This window comes from Neodiprion lecontei, chromosome 1 (genome assembly GCF_021901455.1).
Source record: "Neodiprion lecontei isolate iyNeoLeco1 chromosome 1, iyNeoLeco1.1, whole genome shotgun sequence".
In the NCBI taxonomy this organism is placed as follows: domain Eukaryota; kingdom Metazoa; phylum Arthropoda; class Insecta; order Hymenoptera; family Diprionidae; genus Neodiprion; species Neodiprion lecontei.
Genome location: NC_060260.1, coordinates 11,617,101 through 11,641,895, shown reverse-complemented (window position 1 = coordinate 11,641,895; position 24,795 = coordinate 11,617,101). Strand labels below are relative to the sequence as shown.

The following is a 24,795-nucleotide window of genomic DNA, read 5'->3' as shown; positions in this document are numbered from 1 at the left end:
GAAGTTATCATATCAGAATCGATTTGTCCGCGTCTTTTCAGACTAAATGAACCCTGCGGAATGTAAAATAGACATCGAGATCAACGATCTGCCGTGTCGGTAAAGCAACTCAAAATTAAATCATTACCGACACAAATAGGCATTTCCGGGAAAATTAGACTTTAGTAGAACCGCAGAATAAGTTGAAATTGTAGTGCTTTCAAAATGTTTCCCAGATTAAATGATCTGCCCACATGCTCGAGAAGTGGAAAAAACTTAGATGCAAAACGAACTAAATATCGCGTGTCAATCCTATCTACAGCCAGTAGTTCTTATTTACCGAGGGAACTTATCATTGGTGTGAACCCAGACGTGTTATTCACTTTTATTCACGACCAGCCAACGCGCAACGGTTAGTTTGCACGTCGCTTTACCGCCGTCTGATTTCCGTGCGAGGCTCCTACCTTATCCACCGATGGTTAAACGATACAATACTTCATAACCGATAGTCGGTAACTCCAGTTGTAGAAATCAGTTGTCAACAGCCGTAGCTACACCGCATCATCCCGTTTGAGTCGTGCCTTTAATCGAGCCATGAAAAAAGTTTTAAGTTCAAAGTTATTGTGTTAAAAATATCGAATGATATAATTTGAATGTGAATAAACTTCACTTTTAATGTTTTCTGCAAATATTTTACTCTCACTGATTACACAACCCGGAAAAAACGTTCTAGATCTCTTGGATCAGGGAATTGGGAAAGAAATTTAACATATAATCGACAAGTCATTAGTTCCCAGAAATAGGAACGTAAAGTTTAAGCCTGTGACCTGGCAGCTTCGTTTGAAAAGGAACCACCCACCTAGGTTTACACCATGACAAAAAGCGGTATTTCATTGAATCCCGAAATTACATCATCATGCCCAGCCGAGCAGCTTGCACGAGAATGACAGAAGCAAGCCCTACAGCCATTGGCGAGAAGGACGGTGTCGTAAAATCTAAATAAAACCGGTACATAGGTGCCTGTTTAGATAAACTGACTGTTCTGCCCTTGAAAATTTAACCTCATAACTATGCACATAGCGTAATTGGAGTGTGAGAAGGTCTTTAAAATAAACAGTGAACCGTTTTGTATGACAATATGACCACGAGACCTGCTCGAATCTCTACAATGGTATCCAGTTACACATGTAATTGTATATACACCTATATATAGAATCCATATACACTCGCTGATTAGATGATGATAAACGCGGTTGGTGACGGCATGCTGATAACGTTGTAAATATTAAATAACGTATTTGCCGACCGCATTAAGGAAGTTCAAAATAAACACTCAACGGTGTCTCGACTTTAAGGTGCTACTGTGCAAGATCTAAAGTACCACTGATAATTTTTTTAAATGCGCAAAGTTTAAGCTCCAGGAAACAAATCACATATTCATCACAACTGATTACTTTTCTCCTGTACCTGATTTTCATCAATTGGATACGAAAGAATTCACATCGAAGCAGGACAGAACGTTTGCAAGAATTTGTCGATAAATTTACGATAAAAATTCAATTCGCAATTAGCTTGCGGACTTCTGTTCCGTCGGTAAGTAAGGTAGGAAACCGGCGGGAAAATTTGAAACAAAAAACAGGCGGAAAAATTCAAAACACAATTGATAGTGCGGCGGGTTTGAATCGACAAACTGCAAACAAGCCGATAATTAAAAAAAGAATTTCAATTCCCTCGTGGGATACTCTCTCGTAGAAGAAGGGGTATCAGGGAAGATCCTCGCTGCGGCTGTTCGGCTATTACCTGCAGGCAGGCGGGTCTCAGGTCGGGTATCTTCCCGAAGTCGAGGTTCTCGACGGCGCGTTAGGAAGCGCGTGTGCGTGAGGCGACTCAGCTGTTGATTTATCGGTGTATTGTGCGAAGGTGAACACACAGCGTGGCTCCGCCAAACGAGAGTTGGAGGAAGGTGACGTTCAGTTTCGTTCCGGGGGGCGCAGAGTCCATCCGAGATCCAGAACCGCGCTGAACTGGTTCGAGGAGCGAGGTGTGAGGCAGGAGACGTGCGCAGTCGCGTGCCAAAAGAGATCAGTGGGAGGGAAGCGATCTTTGCGATCAGCTGGAGCACCTCGCAAAAATGTTCTTTCTGCAACGTTCTGTTTTGTGAGTATAACATTATTCGATATTAACACGATTCAAAAATTTTATTCAAATTGCGAAATCCGCCGGTCTCTCATCCTCCGTTTTAGAGTCGTTCTATAACTCGCCGCGCATCGTTGCGCTTCTTTCAACTCTCCGTCACACGTTGTATTCGCGTTTACGCGAAAAACGCTGCATCGAACATACCGAAAATACCTTCCCGGCGAGTCCCTCTTCCCGATCGATACAAGGCAGCCCCCCGGTTCGCTCTCGGCTCGTTCATCCGTTCGCTTCTTCGCAGGTGTTTTTAGAGCCGGGCCCGAGTTATTTGCGGTCTAGATTTGTTTCTCGTACGTAATGAAAAAACCAACGCGATTTTCTCAGCCTGAGGGAAAATTTCTGACGCACTGTCACTTCTCCTGTCAAATTGTAACTTCTCTCTTTTTCGCGTTTGACGTTCACCCTTTTTCAACGGTCCTCCTCCGCCTGAACTGTGAACGTTGCTCGATTCTTCGACGTGGATCGATTCATCGTTTTCTTAGTATTTATGTATGTACTCTGTATAGTCAACGAACGGGTTGAAAGGAATTCGTTTTACCGACTGATTTCATCGATCTTTTATACACTAACGCGAAGTGGTTTGCACCTCACATTTTTCAAGACATCCGATACGTTGATCGACCGAAAAATCGATCGTTTGGCATATATTTTCAGGTCGACATTCCGTCGGTTTTAATCTCGAAATGCCAATTCTACAAATAGCCACGAATCCAGGGTCGAAAAACGTACGAGGATAACTTTGTTCGCTATTCATTTCAATGCAGTTGAGGTATTTGCCGATTTCGAGTCTAGCGAAATGTCATCCGATGCTTTCGACGAGAATAGCTCGACTCGTTTACAATTGGAATAATTTATCGCCGTCAACGAATTACTCGTTTTAAGCATCCGAAGAGGAACAACTTTTCGACAGATCTTTATACCTTGAGTTGAATAACACTCGCGTATTGGCGAATCGTGTTTGGTATTAAAGCGAAATTAACAATCACTGTTATATGTGCGATATATTTCTACCTCTGTATTACTGACGATTGAGAAATCGGTTAATCCGTCAAGCGTTTCCTCTGAAACTGTAATTGGTGAACGAATACCGATCGGCAAATGAACAAACGTATCAATCCGCATATTTCACCGTTCGTCTACAAAAAGAGACATAATTACCAAGGTTGAAAAACAGCAGGTACCTACACCGGTGTATAATTATCATCGTCGTTATTGTCACACTTCTGAATTCTCCAAGTTCCGCGATGCAATTGGAGCAGTTGGCACAGACGGCGGCCAACTGCAGGTTTCGGATTGTGAAATACCGAGGCATCGCGAATAGTTTAATGAGATAAAACCTTTTCAAACTTGTGAACGTCCTATGGGTCATCACAGCGATCGCAGGGATTATGATAGATGTGTTCGAAAGGGACTAAGTACGTCGAAGGTCTAATAAACAGAACGAGTTGAAAATTAGCGACATTTTAAAAAGCGTGTATGACGAATTGGTTAAATTAATCAACGTACATGGACACTCACCGAAGAAGCAACAGACCGCTGTATGATTTCCATTACGTCACTGTTTACCTCAGTTTTTCAGTTTTTATTATATTCAAGCATTGAATGCTGCTTGAAGATGAATGGGACCCATAGTTTAACAGGGAAAGAGAAAAGACCGTTCGAAACACCTCCAGCGACATGAATGGTGACAATCAGTGAAACAACATCTCAACTTTATTACGGAAATTAATACAAGCAAATTCGAATAACACAAGCTTAGATATCAACGATTTCAGAAAAAGTATTGTAATTAGATTGTAAAAAATGAACGGACTCTGATGTTTCTTATCCAATTCCAATGTTTTTGGGCTTATTTCTGTCATTGATCAGGTCCCCATAAATTGTTTCAACTGTCTTTGTACCACACTTACACAAATCTATTTGTATCCACTATGGAGGTAACTATTCATAGTGAAAATTTCAAGCAAACTCTGCAGATATCTATAGTGAACAAAATTAGTCTAAAAAACAAGTTTTTTACAATTCGAATTCAGTACTGGGGGTGTTCTTCTGTTTAAGTAATGTTAATCGGAAAATGGGTAGCTACATTTCAGAATAACTCAAGTAGAAAACCCAAGATCAACCTGTTATTATAATAATCGTTTATTTCCTGGATTCTGTTCCCTAAATTTTCTTTGGGGCAGAAAATTCACCGTCAATTCTACCGTATATATTTCGCGGACGGAAATATTCAGCTCTGTCCTCCTGGTGAAGTATTCATGTCAGTAAATTCGGACCCATAACTTACCTACTTTTCTCCCAGCCTCCTCATCAAATAGAAAATACTTCCACGAACAGTTTTTGTACTATACGACCCTGCCCACAGACTATGTGGGTTACAGTTACGAATTAGCCGCTGGAAATCGATAAAACATGACCCAGTGGTCTGGTAATACCACTTTAAGAGCCCTCGGTCCGTGATTGTCCAGCAAAAAGGATACCAAAATAAACTGAAAAATCGTTGTTGAATTATAGTCCTAGTTGTAAAAACAAGACAAGAAAAAAAAAAAGAAAAACAACACTATAAATTCGGAAACCCCGTCATTATAATGCATTAAAGAAAGTGATCCTTGAATGGTTTTGTAAAAATTAATGTTGTCCTTCCAAACCTTCTAGTCAACCTGCAAATGAAATTCGCCCTGAATTTTTAAAAGAAATCTGTGAATCCTTTTGTTCTTTTTATCATTATGTAGATTGAAATTTTGTTTTAAATTCACACCGAATTATAGAAACCATGATAAATTGCACGGGGTGGGATGCTAAACATCTTCAAATTAGTTTATACCGCAGTTTTTCAAAGCCAACAAAAAACTATAAACTCGCGATTGTTCGTTATATTTACAATCGACTAAAATCTGCCTGTCTTTTATCCGATAAACCCGTCGCCTAAATCCATAAAAACTGTGTTTTTAGTGTGCTATTAAATTTCCTCAAAATATCTCATGATATGTTTAGACTCGTGAAAACTTTCCGAAACTCTATTATCGTTGTTTTCTTCCTGTCAATTTGTCTCCATTGTCTAGAAGCGAGCAGTAAAAATGCAATCAATACTCAATTCGTAATTTATTATAATCTGATTGCAGATATAATGTGCCGATTCTTTTTATTAATCGCTCCCCGCGTTTTGCAAATATTTTGTCGGCTTATCAAACAGAGATAATACTTGTTCATTTAATACGTGTGTGATGCATCGTGATAACGTACAACAAATTTTTGTACATAAGGCGAAAACTGATGATATGTCCGCTGGCATTGATCCGCGAGTATGGTGCGAATTAACGATACCCTTGTATGTACTCGTACTACACACGTGTAGCACACCTATTACGTCAGATACGTTCGTGCTGAATGAGGAAATTGTTCTATACTCAAGGACAAAGCTCGATAATCGCAAGGGATCCGCGCATGGATAGAATATACGATCGTTCCACGCAATATAAACTCTGATACCTGTCCAATTGAACCTGTGCGACGAATTTAAAAGGTTACACACTGAGAGAAATTTTTAGTTCCGGTTACCGCTCAGTCCTTAACTATTTTCATTTTTTACCACAATCGAAAAATATAGTTCTAGATACTAAATGAAGATTAGTTTTCTAGCTGTTAACGGAAAGTCTAGTATCCGTTACTATTCTTTCACATTACGATCAGTGTTGCTATATTTTCTTGTAACTGTTGCGAAAATCTAACGCTCGTGCAACAATAAATTGACGTTAAAGCCTTGTTTAACTAAAAAAGTAGAGTAAACCGAAGAAACTGATTTTAAAAGGATCGGCAATAGCGCAAAATAGTTACGCGTACCTCGTTTTTCGTAATCCCAACAATATTCAAACAGTTTTTTTAACGATACCTGTGTTACTGAATTTTTCTAGTTACTGTAAGAAATGAAATTTTTGTCAGTGCAAGTTAATAATTTATTGTCAGAACAATTTTATCGAGAAACCGAATAGAACCGAAGTCCAATAACTTTGACCGAAGCTGCTCAAATTAAATGTTATAAAACCCAACCTTTCCAATATTGAAAAAGACAATCGAACCTTGGGAATTTTGACTAACACAAAATCAATTAAAAAATCAAAATCACTGTGGAATGATTGCATTATCGTACAAGTCAACTATGGTGAAGTCTTTGTTCCAGTTCCGGAATTTGGAAAAAAAATCACGCAGACTAACACAACTTAATCAGGTTGTATTTTATTTCTTTTTTTTTACGGATTTTGCTCACAATCGAATTTTTGCACATTTTTACATTAGAAAATTAGCGTGGATGACGTCATATTCAGGTAATTTTCATTTTTCTGTAATTGATTGAATTTTTGTTACTTGACAGAACAAAGCAGAAACGTGACCTGTTTATTTTTTGTTTCTATGGTTAATTGTACACATATAAAATTTGTTCGTGCGAAAACGCGATCGGGTGAACACGCGCATTCAGGCAAGACTCAAAAATCTAGCGGCAGCTGACAAAGGTCAGAAAAAAATCCATGCTATTCACCCAAAACCGGTTAATTGAGTTTCATGTCCTTGTAGGCGTTGGTCCGTGCGAAACGCGTCGCTAATAGACGCGAAATTGTAGACGCCGACAATTTAGCGAGTCACTCGATTCCAGAGCTGGAGGAAAGAAACATTTTTCAAAGAGAAACCTAACAGCAGTAATGCTGATGATTGAAATCCTTGAAACAGATTTTTCTCGATTCCTGAAAATCTTTCGGATATTTCCCTATTCTATTGTACATACATCGGTACCGAAACTATTTGTTTTAACGCACTTTGTCAAGCGATTTTTAAAGAAGAACGAAAAACACTTATCGCGATTAGATCAGTTTCGCTAGCTGACGTGGAGTATACAACATTTTTGAGATATCAAATTATTCGCGCTGACGGGTAAAGTGATCCTTCAACTTTCTTCACTTGTGACATATAACAGGCATGCTACTATGCGATAATTCTGTTTTGACTGTACCGTCTCAAATCTCGTCTGACATGCCGGCTAGACAAGCTGAGTACCTAAATATACCCAGCAAAATGCTAGCACAGTTGCTTTTGCCTTATCGGAAATAATGAACATGCGATACCGCATCGCTGTAATTGCTTACCGAACAGTAATCGAGACTTTTCTGTATATCGAGGTGAAAACACACGTTCAAGGTTAATCGGTTGGATCTGAGATAAATGATCAGGCTACGAAACTCACGGGATAGGGTGATAATTCAAAGTGAAAACAGCTGACGACGATTCAACGTCTTCGTAGTTTTTTTCATTCATCTTTTACAGCTTGCATCATTTATTATTTAAAATGGACGGAGGAAGTTCTCAGAGTATAGAGTGAATTTCGAAATTGAGAACTAGATATCTGTAGACCTCGTCGTTGTCCGTTGATTCGACCAATGGTCGGTCTTATTTTCAAAAAGTAAATCACGAAACAACCGTGATGATGAAAATTGTATGAATGTACAACGTCAAGAATTTGGTACTGGACCTTTAACGATTTTGGCAGCGTTATTATTTAGGTTCTCTTTGAAGAAATAAAACACCAGAACGGTATAATGTATTCCGTCAGAATATGACAGGTGTAAATAATCTTAAAGTGATCGTTGCTTGTTTAAAAACAAAATAAAATCAAACTTTTATGGATGCTAGAACGGATTGGAAATCGTTAATAAAGTCGCACGGATCTGCGAATCTTGCGGTAAACCGGAATGCCATTGAAAACAGAAATTTGCCATGAAAATTAAGTGAAATCAATTACGATGTACTAAAATGTCTTGAGCTTTTCAAATCACCGAACAATCTCACAGCGAGAAGAATGCTTACAATTTATGTAGTTTCATGACTGTCACTTCGTAGTCAACAAATTCCGATCTAGTTTTTCCCTCAAGGTAAATAGGAGAGGAGAAATTCATCGGATTAAAACGAGAAAGAAACTTTTACTCTCCTTCGACTTCTGTCATCATCGCCAGAAAATTTCGAAAAAAATGTGTATCCTTGGAAACAACGGTTTAAATATTGTTGTAATTCGAAAAAAATATAGCGTAAATAATTACATGTAAATCGTAACTATTTAACTTGATTATACAGTCGTTGATGCTAAATTTTTTCATCATTGCAAGGTAGCATTTGTAAAATAAAAAAAATTCAAGTCGTCAAAAAGCTTTTGCAGCTGAGCTTTAGCTCCGTCAGCTTGGCTGGGAGCCATGCAGAAACAATAATAGTTTCTCTCTTGCCCTCGAGCCCTGCATTGGCGAAGCTCAACTCTGTTGCACAAATTTTATCGCGACTATAAACCAGAAAATTGCGTCAACGTTGTAACGACCCAAGTCGGTGTTACACCTGATGGATATGCTTAGCCGTGAATCACGGGAGAAATCTCTGTCCCCTGTTAGGTGTCAAGGTGTTAACGGTAATCTGTCGATGATCTTCGTTGCGACGATCGATGATCGATACGATCGTCAGTCTCGCCTCCGTTTTATCAGCGTTAACGAAGCTACTTCAAATTGAACTGCGAACGAATCTATTCGAAATTTTTTATAATTTTTTACAAAATTCAGTCCAAAGTTTTTGTGAATTTGTAACTACAGGCAGATTCGTTTTTACATTCGCTTATTTCTTATTATTTATTTCATGTTTTACATTTGCGGTATAATGACGGTAATGCGTAACCAGCATGATGAGTCAACAATGACTGACAAAAGAAAAAAATACGTTATATTTATATACAAAATCATTACGTAACAACTGTCCTGGGACATTATCTTTATTATTTTTCTTTGTTTTATGCAATGTCTGCGTAATTTTGTGGTTCTTTATACTTGTTTCAAGTTTACCAACGGCAAATATCACCGAATACTAACCGTTATTATCGATGGTAGGGTTTTGTTAACTCTGACAATATTATGCTATAACAATAACACGCAGTAGCAAAAATAGGTCAATAAACGAAACGACCGAGAATTATAAATACGTACACCTATAACTGCACGTTAGGATAAAGATGGCAAAATTCCAACAAGGCCGCTAACTTCGCGCGAGTTAAATATCTCACTCATATTATATTGTTTAATTACCAACACTGTGCGTACAATGTGATACACATATATACATATAATATATTTTTATCTAACGTACCGTCGTCGTGGCGAGTGGTTAGATTACGTCCTCGTTTCTGATTATCCATTGGACGTTGATACGTCGTGCACTACATATGTGATAACCACAGTCCTTAGAAGAAGGAAAAAACGAGAGATACGAATCGATGGAAAAAGCACTCACTTTCGTTTTCCAGGCTCGCGATTATCGGCGTGTATTATTATAATAGATATTAATCATACGTCTGTTTAATTAATGATTCCATTGAAAATTGATAGCTTATCACAAATATTTCACCTTCCATCGGCAAAGTATGAGAAATTTGTCACGACAACAATGAAACTAGGCATTAATTGAAAAAAATACTTTTTCACCCGTTTGAATGATGGAAGTAAATTTTATTTTTCCAACCGGATGGTCGGTCGACGGGAGTGTAGGTCGTTTGTATCTACTCGTCGACCTTATACCTCTGCCCGAGCATTTATAAATAGAACATTTCGACCACTGATCGTGATCTTGCATTTTGTTCCAGATTTTTTTATTTCGCGCTTTACGAAGTTACCCTGTGTATTCGATTTTGCTACCTACCAGGTTTTAAATTTTAAAATAGAATTCCAAGGAGCGTAGATGGATTTGATGCAATCGTATTGGAATAGAAGAAAAATAAAGTATGGAATAAAGAAAGTGAAAAATATACAATTTTTTCAACAATTAGATACTACAATCAAGTATATTTTTTCGCCACTTCTTTGTAGTAGGCAATGAAAAACAAATCAATGCTTCTTCGATCTTCAACTTGATATCGATCACGTATTTTGGCAACAGAATTTAATACGGAATTGAGATAAGATGAATTTGCTTTTAAATAAACTGAAATGCAATTTCATACGGGATAATCCGTTGCAACAAGCCAATCACCTGTCTAAATATATTCACACTGAGAAAAATTTCATTTCTTACAGTAACTAGAAAAATTGAGTAAAATAGATATCGTTAAAAAAACTATTTCAATATTGTTGGAATTACGAAAAACGAGGTACGCCTAACCATTTTGCGCTATCGTCGATCCTTTTTTGGCAATTGCAACGCAAAATCAGTTTGTTCGATTTACTGCACTTTTTTAGTTAAACAAGGCTTTAACGTCAATTTATTGTTGCACAAGCATTAAATTTTCGCAACAGTTACAAGAAAATATAGTAACAGTGATCGTAGTGAGAAAGAATAGTAACGGATACTAGACTTTCCGGTAACAGCTAGAAAACTAATTTTCATTTTCTACCTAGAACTATATTTTTCGATTGTCGTAAAAAATGAGAATAGTCAAGGACTGAGCGATAATCGGAACTAAAAAATTTCTCTCAGTGCACGGTTAAAATTAGATAGTCGCAAAGATATATATTCCTTTACTAAAGTAATTGCAAAAAATGGGATATGATCTCTAAAGATTGTTAACCAAACATTTTCATACGTGAGTCATTATTTTATTCTTCCTCTTTTTACACGTGTAAATTTATTTGAAAACCATTTATACGTTAAATATAACTTGAAAAGCGGTTTTTTTTTTTTTTAAACCTCAAGGCATAGTAACATGTTGTTCAAACGTACCTCACTGACACCTGTTACATTTGTTGAGGCTTCTCATTCAGAGTACCGCATAATTTTTCGTTGCTCGATTCAAGTAAGATACGCAGCGGATTTTTTCTGTTGTGAAAAAATTCGAATGTCGACTAGCTAAGTCAAACTTCCATCATCACCGTTGACACATGCTTGATACCGAGCCAAGAGTTGAGACACGTGTTAGTTTCCTTGTATATGTACATTTTGCAGAAATACGTAGATATGGTAAAAAAAAAAAATTTTTTCGAGATTTTCGTTAAAATATTTCCACCGTTTATCCTGGAATTAACCGCAATAACTTCACTCTCGTTTATAATAGCAATTCGCTTAATTGCCGGAAGCTATTCGTTTGTTATTCATTATGTTTTGTCATCATTACGCTACGCGTATCACGTGATGTGTGTATGATATATGACGATGTTTGAGAGTTTCGCGTTAAATTGTATACGTAACCAAATATTAAACACAAATTGCTGTTTTGTCGTGTTAACTTGCTGTTTTTGTCGCACGTTTTAATTCGATCACCACACGTCGATGATTCGGGATTTTGATAGTTTGGCTTGGTGACAAAATTTTTCTTTAAATATAATTCAACGTGCATCAAACAATTTTTTATCGTTTGTTACGTGTATTGTAGGTAAATGCTTGAGCGAACTCTTAGATTCGTGAGTTTCATTTTATCCCCAAGTACAAAAAAACAAGAAAGAACGATCACACGACGTTGTTAAACAATTAATACATCAATCTTCCTGTCATTCGGACAATCGTCGTTCAAAGCGATATTTAAAAAGTGATGTACTTATTTTGTATCAGCTATTCTCCATTCGTTTCTTCTCGTCGATTTTTCAACGAATCTACCGAGTTCAGTGAACTCGTACCAGGTTTTGATTCACATCTGAAACGCTCGCCAAAAAACGCTCCACGTGACATCAAAGGCGTCGAAAAAATGTTTTCAAATCACTTCGTTTCATATTTGTCTTCCAAACTTTTTCACTGTTGCAGGTACTGGAAAATACCCTAAAGAATTAACGAATGAGCTTTCATATTGCGTCAATATTATTAACGGAATATTGCGATCCCCCGGATATACTCAGGTCTGCAATTTGATAATCGACATTTTTTATTTAGTACCAGGCTTGAGGCAGAGACTGTTTTTATTGTCTTAATTAATTAGTCGAGGTGAAATAACCTTTCGATTTTTTCCACGCTAGCCAATTCAAATCAAACGATCAATATTTTACTTATACTTACTTACTATGTCAAGCGTCTGTATATTGTTCTAAGTATATACACGAAGCAACGTGTATTTACATATGTACTTACCGCACTTGTCAGATATCCGTAACAATGATTTGAAGAGGTTTAAAAAAATCAATACAACATGTCCTCAACTAGGAATACCGATTAATCTATGAATACTGTATCAACTTCAAAGAATTTTATTTTCTTTCAACGGCAAATTGCGGTATAATAATAAGTAGACTAGCAGCACCTAACGAACGCTGCATGATTGCCAGTCTGCAGTCTGTAATCTATAGAGTATCACGAGGATTGAAAGAATTTCTTACACACGCAAGAAAAATTAGCGTGAAATTGGCAATTTGCGTCGGCAGGAAGAAAACATTCTGCATGCATATTTGCAGTGTGTACAACGTAAGCAATACGGCTAAGAATATAACAATAAAAAATAAAAAAAAGTACGATCCCGGCACGTGGATTCTCGATTAATAAATTTATAATCTTAGCTGTTATTTTTTATGTGCACAATTTTTTTCTACAAATTTTTTGATCACACTTATTAACGACAAGACTTGACGTCAAATTTTATTTTTTCTTTTCTTCCGATCATTAGCAGCAGGCCATTTTTAACGAACGATTTTTTATGACCCCGCAGCATTTCTCGGTGTAAACATAGAAAACACATTTCATCCGACAAATTCGGAGGAGAAAAAACGTTGAAAGGTTAACCCTTAACAGTCATCGGGGGTTGAATCAACCCCAGCCGGTTTTTGGTCCTGCGATACCTTCCAGAAATTTTTTTTTTTTTCTCTGCAATTAAATATTCAAATTTCCGCATGATTTTTTGTAAAAAAAAGTCATCTTTTCGAATTTTTTTTACGACATTTGTTTTTATACTAAAAATGACACGACTTGAAAATAATCGGCATGGCCTTACTCACAATGGTTGAAATGCATTGCAATATTTTTTTAAAAATTTTTTTTCTTTCAATTTTTCAATTATTTATCACTTCAAAGTGAGCGGGGTTGATTTCACCCCCAATGACTATTACGTCACGATCTGGAGGTGTGACTGACGGGGGTTAAATTTAGTAAGGGATGACGCGACGTAGATGCGAATTATGAAATTTCATCGAACATGACGTAAATTTGATCGCAATTATCCTCCCCCTGTGAAAAATTGCCACGCACTTGTTTACGACGACGAGTTGATTATAGAGGATAATTTTCGTTATTCATTCTTTCAGACCCTCCTATGGCAGGGGTGGAATGGGCGCTTGGGCGCGCGCACTTCCACCTTCGCACCCTGCCGTCAAGGACATTCAGCACAGAGAGATTCACGAGGTCTCGGGAGACGTAGTACCAATCAACATGGTGAAGGGTATAGGTCATCTCCGAGATCCCAGATTGAACAAGGTACACACATTGAGGTTTCGCCGTCAAGGTTCGAGTCTAAAAGGCAACGCCGATCGTTCGAAAAGACTTTGAAAACGTTTTTTTTCTCGAATTTCATTTTCCGGAAACACAAGGTTCCTTTGAAATTCTTTGCGATTCAATGAAATCCCACGAGTCGAACGCGATTCGTCAAACTAGTGCAATTCGTTTTCGAAAAAGGAACTTCCATCTTTCCTCGGGTTATTTTCCGAACCGTTAATCAACAACTCGTTTACAAGTGCTTGCACGGTGTGACTTAATCGTTTCTGCGAACGCTATTTCAGGGGTTGGCCTTCACGTTGAAGGAAAGAATCGCCCTTGGTATCCACGGTCTCCAGCCTCCAAGATTCAAAACTCAAGAAGAACAGCTTGCCCTGTGTAAGGCGTCGGTGATGAAGTACACCGAGGATTTGAACCGGTATCTTTACTTGGTCGAGCTCCAGGTAATTCAAAGTTTCGGTTCACGGTGTACGTATATGTATATCGATCATTCGTCAGATTAATTTTGCGAAATTCACCGTCGTCAAAACCAGGAGAGAAACGAAAGGCTCTTCTTTCGTCTTCTCAGCGAAAACATCGAGCAGATGATGCCCATAGTCTACACACCAACCGTGGGACTTGCCTGTCAGAAATTCGGTGTAATTTACCGAAGACCCCGAGGTCTCTTCATCACTTGCCACGACAAGGGTCACATATACGAGATTCTCAATAACTGGTTAGTAACGCACTTTTATTCGTCCACGACGTTGCGTTTAAGCACCGGATTCAAGAATCTGATCGATTATTCGGAGAGCAGTTGAGGAGGATTATGTAAGAAGAGAGATTGTCCCCAGCCAATATTTTTCAATTATTTTACCTTGTTTCGTGAATAATTTTTATCACTAAGGCGCATGAAAAGTGGGACTTTGCGTAGCAGTTTAACGGGAGGAAAATGATCAATTTCATCTCAGTGTTTTAAAGATAGGTTCGCTCGTGCGAACTCTACGATTTATTTACTTTTGGCCCATGGGAGTTCGTTTTCGTCCCTAGGGAGAAAAAATTGCCCAGTCGCGTCCCACAAAAACTGCCACGCAAACCACTCGACCACTTTTCATTCACTGAGAGAAATTTTGATTTCCGGTTACCGCTCAGTCCTTAATTATTCTCATTTTTTACCACAATCGAAAAATATAGTTTTAGGTACAAAATGAAAATTAGATTTGTAACTGTTACCAGAAAGTCTAGCACTGTTACTATATTTTCTTGCAGCTTGCGAAAATTAAATGCTTGTGCAACAATAAATTGACGTTAAAGCCTTAATTAACTAAAAAAGTAGAGTAAACCTCACAAACCGATTTTGCGTTGCAATTACCTAAAAATGATCGACAATAGCGCAAAATGACTACGCGTACCTCGTTTTTCGTAATTCCAACAATATTCAAAGAGTTTTTTTAACGATACCTGTTTTACTCAATTTTTCTAGTTACTATAACAAATGAAATTTTTGTCAGTGTCCGTTTGTTATAAAAACTGTCGTGGGTGACTTGTGCGAAAAGCTGCGATACACTTTTTCATTCCACCTTTTCCTTCAGGCCGGAGCAAGCCGTTCGGGCGATATGCGTGACTGACGGTGAGCGAATTCTGGGATTGGGTGATTTGGGTGCTTGCGGGATGGGAATTCCCGTAGGAAAATTGGCTCTGTACACGGCGTTGGCCGGCATAAAGCCACACCAATGCTTACCGATCACAATCGACGTCGGGACAAACAACGAACAGCTTAGAAATGATCCGCACTATATCGGTCTCAACAAGCCCAGATCACAAGGCGCCGAGTACGACGAACTGATCGATGAATTCATGGCTGCATGCGTCAAGAAATACGGACAAAATGTCCTCATCCAGGTCAGTAATAACTCTCACGGTTAAGGTATAGTTTGGCATAAAATTTTTATCAACTTCCAAGGCACGGGTGGAATTCGATCGTTCGAACACTGAACAGAAACCGAATCAACTCGTTTTACGACCTAGATACGGTATTGTTCCGTGATTTTAATGACGCATTGGCGGGACTGTCTGAACAACAAAAAAAAGTTGGGAAAATAGTAATAATCGTGTCGAAAATCTCCATATATTTTATCAAACAACATCGCTACTGTGTAACGGAAATGAATCTGAACGAATTATAATAACACCATTTTAAGTTATCAACAATTTGAGAGGAGGTTTTATTCGGAACGTTCGAAATGATTGAACTCTGGTGTTTTTATTTCATTCTAATGACGATAGAAATGTTGTTTCATTCGTTTTCACGATCATTGGCATAAATGACATTGCTGGAGATCTTTACAATTTTCTTTCTTTTTTCAACTTTTTATTCAGACAGCCCAGACGATTTATTCCGAAATAAACATTGAGAATTTTAAATCCTCACAAATTGGTTCGTTAACTTGCATTTTTGGACATAAAAATAGAATTGAACGGTCAAATAGTGCAAAATTCGGTAGTTTTATAGTAAGAGAATATTTCAAACTTCGTCTCTTAGTAATTTAATTCGCCTTGCGCGAGCTTTAAATTCGAAAACGAATTAGTATCTGTATCGTCGACAATCAGGATTTGACCAAAAATGCTGCAAAATTGCCGACCCTATAGGTAATTTAGTAGCAATCATGTGTATTATTATTTCTCAATGAATATCTCCGACGTTTGACAATGCTGTTTAATTTCAGTTTGAAGATTTTGGAAACCACAATGCCTTCCGTTTTCTGGACAAGTACAGGGATAAGTACTGTACATTCAACGATGACATTCAGGGAACCGCCGCAGTCGCGGTTGCTGGTATTCTCGCATCGAAAAGAATCACCAAACGGAAAATTCGTGATAATAAATTCGTTTTCTTGGGTGCTGGCGAGGTGGGTTTCCGGGTTAATTTTTCCTCCTTATAAACCGTTGTCTTCGTACAACGCGTTTGCGAACAATAAATACCGAAAACATATGGAATATATTAGACCAATGAACGTGTTTCTTTTAAAAATTCTAGACAAATTATTTTCAACCAAACCGAGTGTTCCTCGGTAGAGAATATATTACTTTAAAAAGACATTAAAGATCTTTACAATTTTTTAGTGACTTGGTTTTAAAATTTTCACATTTACTTCAAAGAATTAGTTTCGAGATGTTCTTGATTCTGTTCAAAATTTTTACCACTTGTATTATATACCAAAGCTGTGAAACGTTCTGAAAGAACAATCTCTGATTCGTGATTTGTGATGAATTACACCAGGCAGCCATCGGAATCGCAGATCTCTGCGTTAAGGCGATGGAAGCTGACGGATGTACCCAAGAAGAAGCGAGAGCGAACATCTGGATGATGGACATCGACGGTCTCCTGGTGAAGAATCGGCCCGTGGGAAACCTGGACGGTCACAAAGCCTGGTACGCTAAGGATCACGCGGTCATGAAGTCCTTGCTGGAGGTTGTCAAGGAGATCAAGCCGACGGTGCTTATCGGTAAGGATTTTCGGGCCCTTTGACAGACAGGAAAACCTCTTTAAAGTCAAAATCGTTTCGCTCTCTTCACAGGCGCGTCGGCTGCTGCCGGAGCTTTTACGCCGGAAGTGCTTCAAGAAATGGCCAAGAACAACGAAAGACCCCTCATATTTGCGCTGAGCAATCCAACGAGCAAAGCCGAGTGCACCGCTCAACAAGCTTACGAAAACACGGAGGTGGGTTGTATTCCGATGCGGGAAAAAGTCTCTGTATAAAAGTCCATTGCAGAAGTCTCGAATCAAGTATCTTGAACAAAGTTCTGAGAAATCCGTTATTCAACTTAAATCGACGAAGCTTGGAGATTATTTGTAGTTTTTGAATTGAAGAATGCAAAGCGGTGCTACAAACTTGCACGATTGTCACTACAAATGTGTAATTTTCTGTAATCAACTTGATCCGTTTATCCAACAATTTCCGAGTTTACTGGGACGAAAAATTATAAACTCTTGTGATAAAGGAACTCGGGTGGAGCTTGGAAGTTAAAATGGCCAAATATCGAATTCTCGAAGAGTCACGGTATCGAATATTTTAATGTGTCCAAAGTTGAAAAAAGAATCGTAATGTAGAAGGGTGACAAAGTAGAAATTCAAAATATGCAATTGTTATTTTCTGTAGTTTTTCTTGTTTCTTCATTTATTCCGAAGACTTTATAATTTGACCAAAATATTACAGAACAAAAAAATAGGACACAGTTGTAACCCTTCTATTGTATGAACATTCTACTTTTTCATCCATATCGAAAAACTTGGGTACTGATTCTGCAGAATTAAGTGATTCTCAGATTGCATTGCGATTGATTTCGAAAGGATCCTGATTCACGCAGCTCTCCAAACTTGTTAACGTTAGAAAAGAATTTCAAAATTTCACGTCAAGTTTTAAGGAAAAATAAGATCTCCTGATCTCCTACTAAAATAGTCCATGAATCGTTAGCTTGTGATAAGCGTTTGTCGAACGTGCAAATTCGTTGCTGGGGAGTGAAAATGTATGAGAATTAAATCGTATCACGGCACATGCTATTTTCGTACCGCATACGAACGAGGTGATAATCTCTCGTTTTGCACCTTTCGACACAGTCAAACCTTCGCAATTGTAATACACTATTAGGATAGTTTGATTTGTTCGGGGAACAGAATTTTCATAAGCTGACTGACAGATGGTACGATTGATGAGAAGTGTCTATTTGTAGTTACTACATAGTCATAAATATAAAATTCTCCGTATAACGTGAAAACGAGTATAGTAAATATTATCAAAAATCGTGACTGTTGCAGTGATTCGGTAATGGTACGACAAAAATGAAAGAATATAAAGGCCTGATTTGACTAAAAAAAAAACCAAACAGACCATCGCTGACTGCAATTACACCAACCGGTTATTTATGTCACATTTTTTAATAGTTTTAACTCTACTTGTTAGATTATAAGCTTCAAGTACTCTATGATGCTATTCGCATTCGAAGAAGAACAGTGAAATTGTTCAACTACCTCTTTTTCAGGGTCGTTGTGTATTCTCGTCAGGATCGCCGTTCGGGGAAGTGAACTACAACGGAAAAATCTACAAGCCGGGACAAGGGAACAACGCTTATATATTCCCAGGTGTAGCTTTGGGCGTGATAGCTACGGGTTGTCACCACATAACCGAGGAGCTGTTCCTCATTTCCGCCCAGGTGGTAGCAGACCACGTTAAAGACGAGGATTTGGAACTGGGAAGTCTGTATCCGCCGTTGAGCTGCATCAAGGAGTGTTCGATCATAATTGCGATAAAGATTGCCGAATACGCTTACAAAAAGGGTCAGTAATCGGTTGATCGACGATTCGTCGTTTTTAAGGAGATTTATTGGTCAGAAATTGACACTTTTTGTTAATCTGAATACGAGGCGGTCGTAATTGTCACATCCGTAAGGTACTAACAATAAGACATCTCTTTTAAAATGCCAAAAATAGGAACTACTAGAGTTATGAACAAAAGTTCAGATATCGATGCTTCGTTTCAAATTGCTTCACAATTGTCGAAATTCCAGTAGATTCGTTCTATAATTCTATTTCACACCCCGATGGCTCATTTCATTCGTAAGATTACTTTTCCACAAAGTCATTGAAACAGATTTTCTTTTCACTCATCACTTCTTCGTTCAATATTGCCATTTGCTGATCAGCGATCACGATCAATATCGGTGCAATATTGTAAAATTGAATATTTAACGACGATAGAGCAAAGTGTTTCAGTGAATTTAAAGAAAAATATTCTTCCGACATAAAACAATTCATCGTATCGTGAAACCGAACGAATCTAACAGGTTTTTTTATAACCATTTTAAAGCGATTGAAATAAAGCATCGATATCTAAGCTACTTTTATAATTCCAGTATTGCCAATTTTTGTATTTTTAAACAGATCTTCGTAGCTTACGAATAAAAAAATTTGATAAATACACAACGCACGACTATCTCGCAATGAAATGAATAAAATTTATCTATTTCCGGCCAACCAACCTACTTAATTATCAGTGAGAAGCGTGAGCTTCGTTACCATTTGAGATTCATTATTCATTACAGGTGGCCTAGCCAGCGAATATCCGGAGCCGAAAGACATGCGAAATTTTATCGTTAGCAAAATGTACGATGCCTCATACGACAGTCCTCTAGCAAATATGTACGACTGGCCCGGTGATTCGGCCAAACCTCGAGTACTTCCGGAACAGTAAGTTTTTCATCCAATTTTTTCATAGACACAAATCTTTTTTTTCTTTTTATCGTTAAGGCGTACGTTGCACGTTTACAGTTCAACAACACATAGAACATTGCGTATCGTAGGTTTTACCTATATTTTTTACAGCGTAGTCTAAGAAGTATGATTCAAATTTGATGCTTCAGAATCTATTATCCAAAAATACTCCTCACTTTCATTACCAGATCTTGATCACATTCTTTATCTTTTCTGCCCGTATTTTCAATTTTCGTCATTGTTTCACACGCTCTGATACATATCGCTGCTAAAAAAAATGCATGTCAGTTGTCATTTTAATTTTACGTGTAAGACTGCACGATTAATGGTTCCTCGAAAAGTCCTATAGTGAAGAATTTTTAAGCAGTTTGCGTAATATTTTTAAATTCTTATTTTTTTTTTCTCTATTCACACTTTCTCTCTTTCCAATACCTTGTTCGATGGACCATGAGAAAAAGGAATTCGGCACAAAATAACAGCGGTATCTCTGCTTTCTGTTTACAAATACTTTGAATCTCCTTTGCTTTTTCTTGTACTCTTTTAAATTTGCCACTATTCTCATTATGCTTCTGTTTCACAGACAGTACAGTAACACACTAGAGATGCTTAAAGAATACTACGATCTATAGTAACGATAAATCCGCCAGAAAAACAAAAAAGAAAACTTGCCCAAACAAAAAAAAAAAAAAAAATGCAATTGAGAAAAAAACATTTAAAAATAAATAAAGTTAAAAAAAAAGAAAAAAGAAAAAAGAAAAAAAACTCTGCTATAGCCTGACTAATCTTTTTTCAGAAAAAATACAAAAATCCATCATGATTTGAAACATCTGTAACAAAATCCGTCTGCTGGACTATAGTTTAAATGACGATTATCAATATTAGCCGATTATTCGTTATACAAAGGTTGGGTTCTCATCGTATTCGATTACCCGATTATTGGCGTGCGAATAAGCGTTCCTGCATGAATCATGAATGAGATTCTATACAAACGGACCACATCCGAATGAACCGTCTACCTGCACGTTCAAAGCAAGTTTACCTCGAGGAAATTTTACCACAGTTAGTCCTAGTCATAATTTTGACAAAACTAGAATTGATGAAAAGATGATAAATGGATTTTTCGTGCTAACTTGGAACGTGATGCAATAACTAGCAACAAAAAACAGAAAAAAAAAAGAAAAATTCCATCAAATAACGCCAAATTCATGTGATCTTCACTTATTAATTCTAATTCACATATACTTTCATCAATCGCATCATAATTTTACGAGTATTAACGTCCATCAATAACGACTGAAGATTTTATTTTATTTCTACGTATCTTCATTTCTTACCCACTTTGACACTCGAAATCGATGACCAATCAAATCCTTTTCTCGCCCCCTTAATTTTCTCCCAACTTCATCCCAGCTCTAATCTTAATACATAACTTTTTTCATCCCATCCATGTATTGCTGAAAAAAGAATTAACAGTATACTAAAAAACCTCCTCGAGAGGTCGCAAAACTTTTTTATCATTTGATTAATATAGACAGAGAAGCGATCGATGCATGCTCCGCTTAATTAGCCTGGCTATCATCTATAGGTTGCAAAAATTTTCTTTTGTAAGTATTATTACAACGTCCTTTAGTTCAAATTTTCAAAATGTATAGATATGTTTATGTATTGTATATCTGTGTATGCATAATTAATAATTGACAACTTAACGGACGTGTACGTATTATTTCATATACGTATAGGTATGTACGCGACAGCATTATTTATAAAACATTTTAGTCAGCTTCAAACGAATTACCTATAATCCTTAACCCTGTGGCATTACACGGAGAAAAAGGATAGACAAATAAGTTATATAATTATTTATTTATTTATCGCGTGACCATTTTTTCTTGCATATGGTATAATACAATACTTTCAACGAACAAAATTACACCTTAACAAACATTCGTACATCCTATCGTCGTTTTTCTATGAAAATACTGCCACACTTACGTAGTCAAGCAATTTAAACGACATCATGAGTATAAACTTGTAGAATGATTCGCTGCAATTTTATCTGCACACGAGTATTCACTTCTAAATTCAAAATTTCCTTCCTTCCTGACAGCCAGTTGATTATATCAAGCAATATCTGATTAGCCATTTGAAAGAAAGCTTGAAATTTTTGCATTGCAAAAGAATCAGTCAAACTGTAACACAGTTCTCAATAATAAAATATAGTAAACGCTGTAAGCATTTTATAAGTAATCAAGGCTCTATACATACACAATACTGTTGTGTTCAATATTCGACAGATGTTAATAATTTAAAAAAATATTTTTGCATCGTTTCTGATAGCGATAAACAAACCTTCGTCGCGTTTTACTTTCGTTGCGAATCACTTGGCCTATATATCGAGTTAGAGAAATCATCGCAGTGTCTATTTTTCATAGTCATAATGCAAATTAAAGTTTTTTCGTAGTTTAGACCAACCCCGTAATAACTAACACCATGTTGTGTTCTTGTTTTTTCCCTCAACAGATTGTAAGGTGTTGGCGATTCCAAAGACCGGATGTCGTCACGTATAAACTGTGTGACTAATTTAATAAACTAAAGAGCGAAATTAATATTTTCGAAAAAAATAACTATACCCATATAGATTGTTGGTACAACGGTAGATAGAATAACAATAGCTAACGAATACATAGATTATACGTACTCAAAAACACACACATATACATATATATATATGTATATATCAATATATATGTATATATTCTTGTCAAGTGTCGGGTTCGTATGAATGATTGACACGTCGATATAAGCTATCATTATTTATTGTTGATTTAGAAAAAGAAGTAACCCTTTCGCTGGTTACAATATTACTTAAAAATGCATTGCGAAAATAATTATGAAACAAAGAATTAGAAAGAAAAAAAAACAACCACGAGCCTGGAGCCCAGTTGTATTAAAGTTGCAATCTTCGATATTTTCATGCCTCGTTGATTTCGATGCCACGTGTTAAAATATTGAGTAATATAAATTTTGTTAAGTAAATAATTTAATAAATAAATGAGGAAGGAAAAAGTATCTTCGTCACCGAAAGTATAATTTTTGCATAAGGATCTGAAGCGACAATTTCAAAATACCTTTATATAATATTTGTATATATATTATATATATACATATATGTATATATAATATGTACAGTTGCTCTGGAGCAACTATACAGGCAGATGTGATAACATTTGTAACAGGAAAGCAAGAACGTAAACAAAATAAAGAAAGGATTAATTTTTTTTTTTTTTTGTTTCAAATCGAAAAAAGTAAAATCAAACGTAAACCCCAGTATTATGTTGATTGGATGAGGAATAATTAGTTTAATTATCTTTAGTTGTTTTGTTTTTTTTTTTTTTTTTTTTTCCAACGTGTAAAACAACAGTATTCATATACGCTATAATAATTGTAATATTATTATACGAATGACTTGTGTAAGTTAAAGTAATGCAGATATATTTTTGTCTACAATTGTTGGTTGGAAATTTATTGAAAAGCAATTTTATTGCGCTTCATTGTATATCATTGTGCGATGTAAATCGCGATTGAAATAACAGTATTTTCTCTAAAACATACGTATATTGTAACAACGCAATATCGTGTTAACGTACTGTATTACACTGTAAGTATGTAACAACAACGCATGGCGAATCGTTGAATATTAATTTTAATTGTCGGCCGTATACTTGAATAGCGAAGAAAAAGAAAACACCAATAATTGTGAAATAAAATGCACAGAGGTTCCTCATGTCGTCTTATTACAAAAGAAAAATAAATCAATTGAAATTGAAGTTATTTTACGAAAGTTGATAATAGTAATAATAATAATAATAATAATAATAATATACCTTGAAGATACTGCCGTAAACGTATTATATTTATACACAAATTTAATCGACACATTCATGTAATAAATATAATACATGTAATAATGTGTGTATCGTCATAAAAAAAAAAAAAAAAAAAAAAAACCACTGCTATCTATCGAATCATCCGCAAGCGAGTAAACGTATATACTCAACATATATGCGTATACTGCGTTACTATCCTTATTTTTATTGAAAAAAATAAGTTATAAATTATTTAATTCCGTTTGTATATTATACACGAACATCTTATGTGATGCATGATGAGATAAAGAGAAAGAGAGATAAAAAGAGGGAATGGATCGTAAATTATTTTGAACGGCACCCGTAGGGTTTATGTATGTGCATTAAAAACATACGTATAATAAATTTAAGCATAACGGTGCAAATGCCAGCCAAAGACCGTATACCAAAACTATTTACGAATAACACAAGTGCACGTGAAAAAATGAATTCAATGTCTAGAAAAATTATTACTCAATGATCATTCTCACTGGTAATATGTTCCGGCTGAAAATTTTCATTTGACTTGTCAAACGTTCAATTGATGTGTTTTCAAAATTCGTATGAAGAGTAATAACCGAAAGTAACGTTACGTCGTTTGGAATAAAAAAATAAAAAGAAAACAAATCCCAACTTTTATCCCAGATTTTCATTTGGTCCGCATCGACGTAAGTATATAAAATATTTATAGATTTATAATATTTATTGTTAATCTGTAATTGTAAAATCTAATCAGTACGAAACATGACTTTTAGTATTATACCGCATAGATATTTTCCTTTCAAGCAATATTTATGCTCTGGCATTATATATGGGGCATTCCACGCCAATTCGACCTGGGTTTAACCCTTGACCTCTTAGATTTGGCGCGCGATTTTTTCTATGATTGTTCTCACATTGAAAGGTGCTCGGTTTTTTTTTTCGTTTCTTTCGACTCAACGTGAATTTTCTACAATTTTTAGAAACGATTTTATCGACCAAACAAAAGTAAGAATTTGAAAAAATTCTGAGAAATCCTGTGTCAGATATCAAAATTTTCCTTCTTACTATTTTCAA

The 24,795-nt window shown here is 36.4% G+C and overlaps 2 protein-coding genes across 5 annotated transcripts in view; one reads left to right on the top strand and one right to left on the bottom strand.

Moving 5' to 3' along the window:
- The window catches only part of LOC124293993, a 73,202-nt gene that overhangs the window by 35,474 nt on the left and 12,933 nt on the right, over positions 1 to 24,795 (bottom strand). Inside the window, exon 1 of one of the 3 annotated variants that reach the window (XM_046737255.1) lies at positions 9,337 to 9,823. The exons of the other annotated variants lie outside the window; for them this stretch is intronic. The gene's annotated coding sequence lies outside the window, so the exon portion shown is untranslated. Of the gene's footprint in view, positions 1 to 9,336; positions 9,824 to 24,795 lie in introns of those variants that run through there. 3 annotated transcript variants of the gene reach the window in all.
- On the top strand, positions 1,972 to 24,378 carry LOC107224418 (NADP-dependent malic enzyme). 2 transcript variants are annotated; one of them, XM_046737230.1, is made up of 11 exons: positions 1,972 to 2,136; positions 13,401 to 13,569; positions 13,872 to 14,030; positions 14,121 to 14,302; positions 15,159 to 15,468; positions 16,293 to 16,475; positions 16,847 to 17,072; positions 17,145 to 17,287; positions 18,607 to 18,901; positions 19,666 to 19,810; positions 20,628 to 24,378. In XM_046737230.1, exons 1-11 carry the CDS (start codon positions 2,111 to 2,113, stop codon positions 20,665 to 20,667), a joined length of 1,878 nt encoding a protein of 625 aa, XP_046593186.1. In that variant the 5' UTR covers positions 1,972 to 2,110; the 3' UTR covers positions 20,668 to 24,378. The 2 variants fall into 2 exon arrangements, with proteins under 2 accessions (XP_046593186.1, XP_015519942.1); XM_015664456.2 differs by having other exon boundaries at positions 1,973 to 2,136; positions 22,355 to 24,378.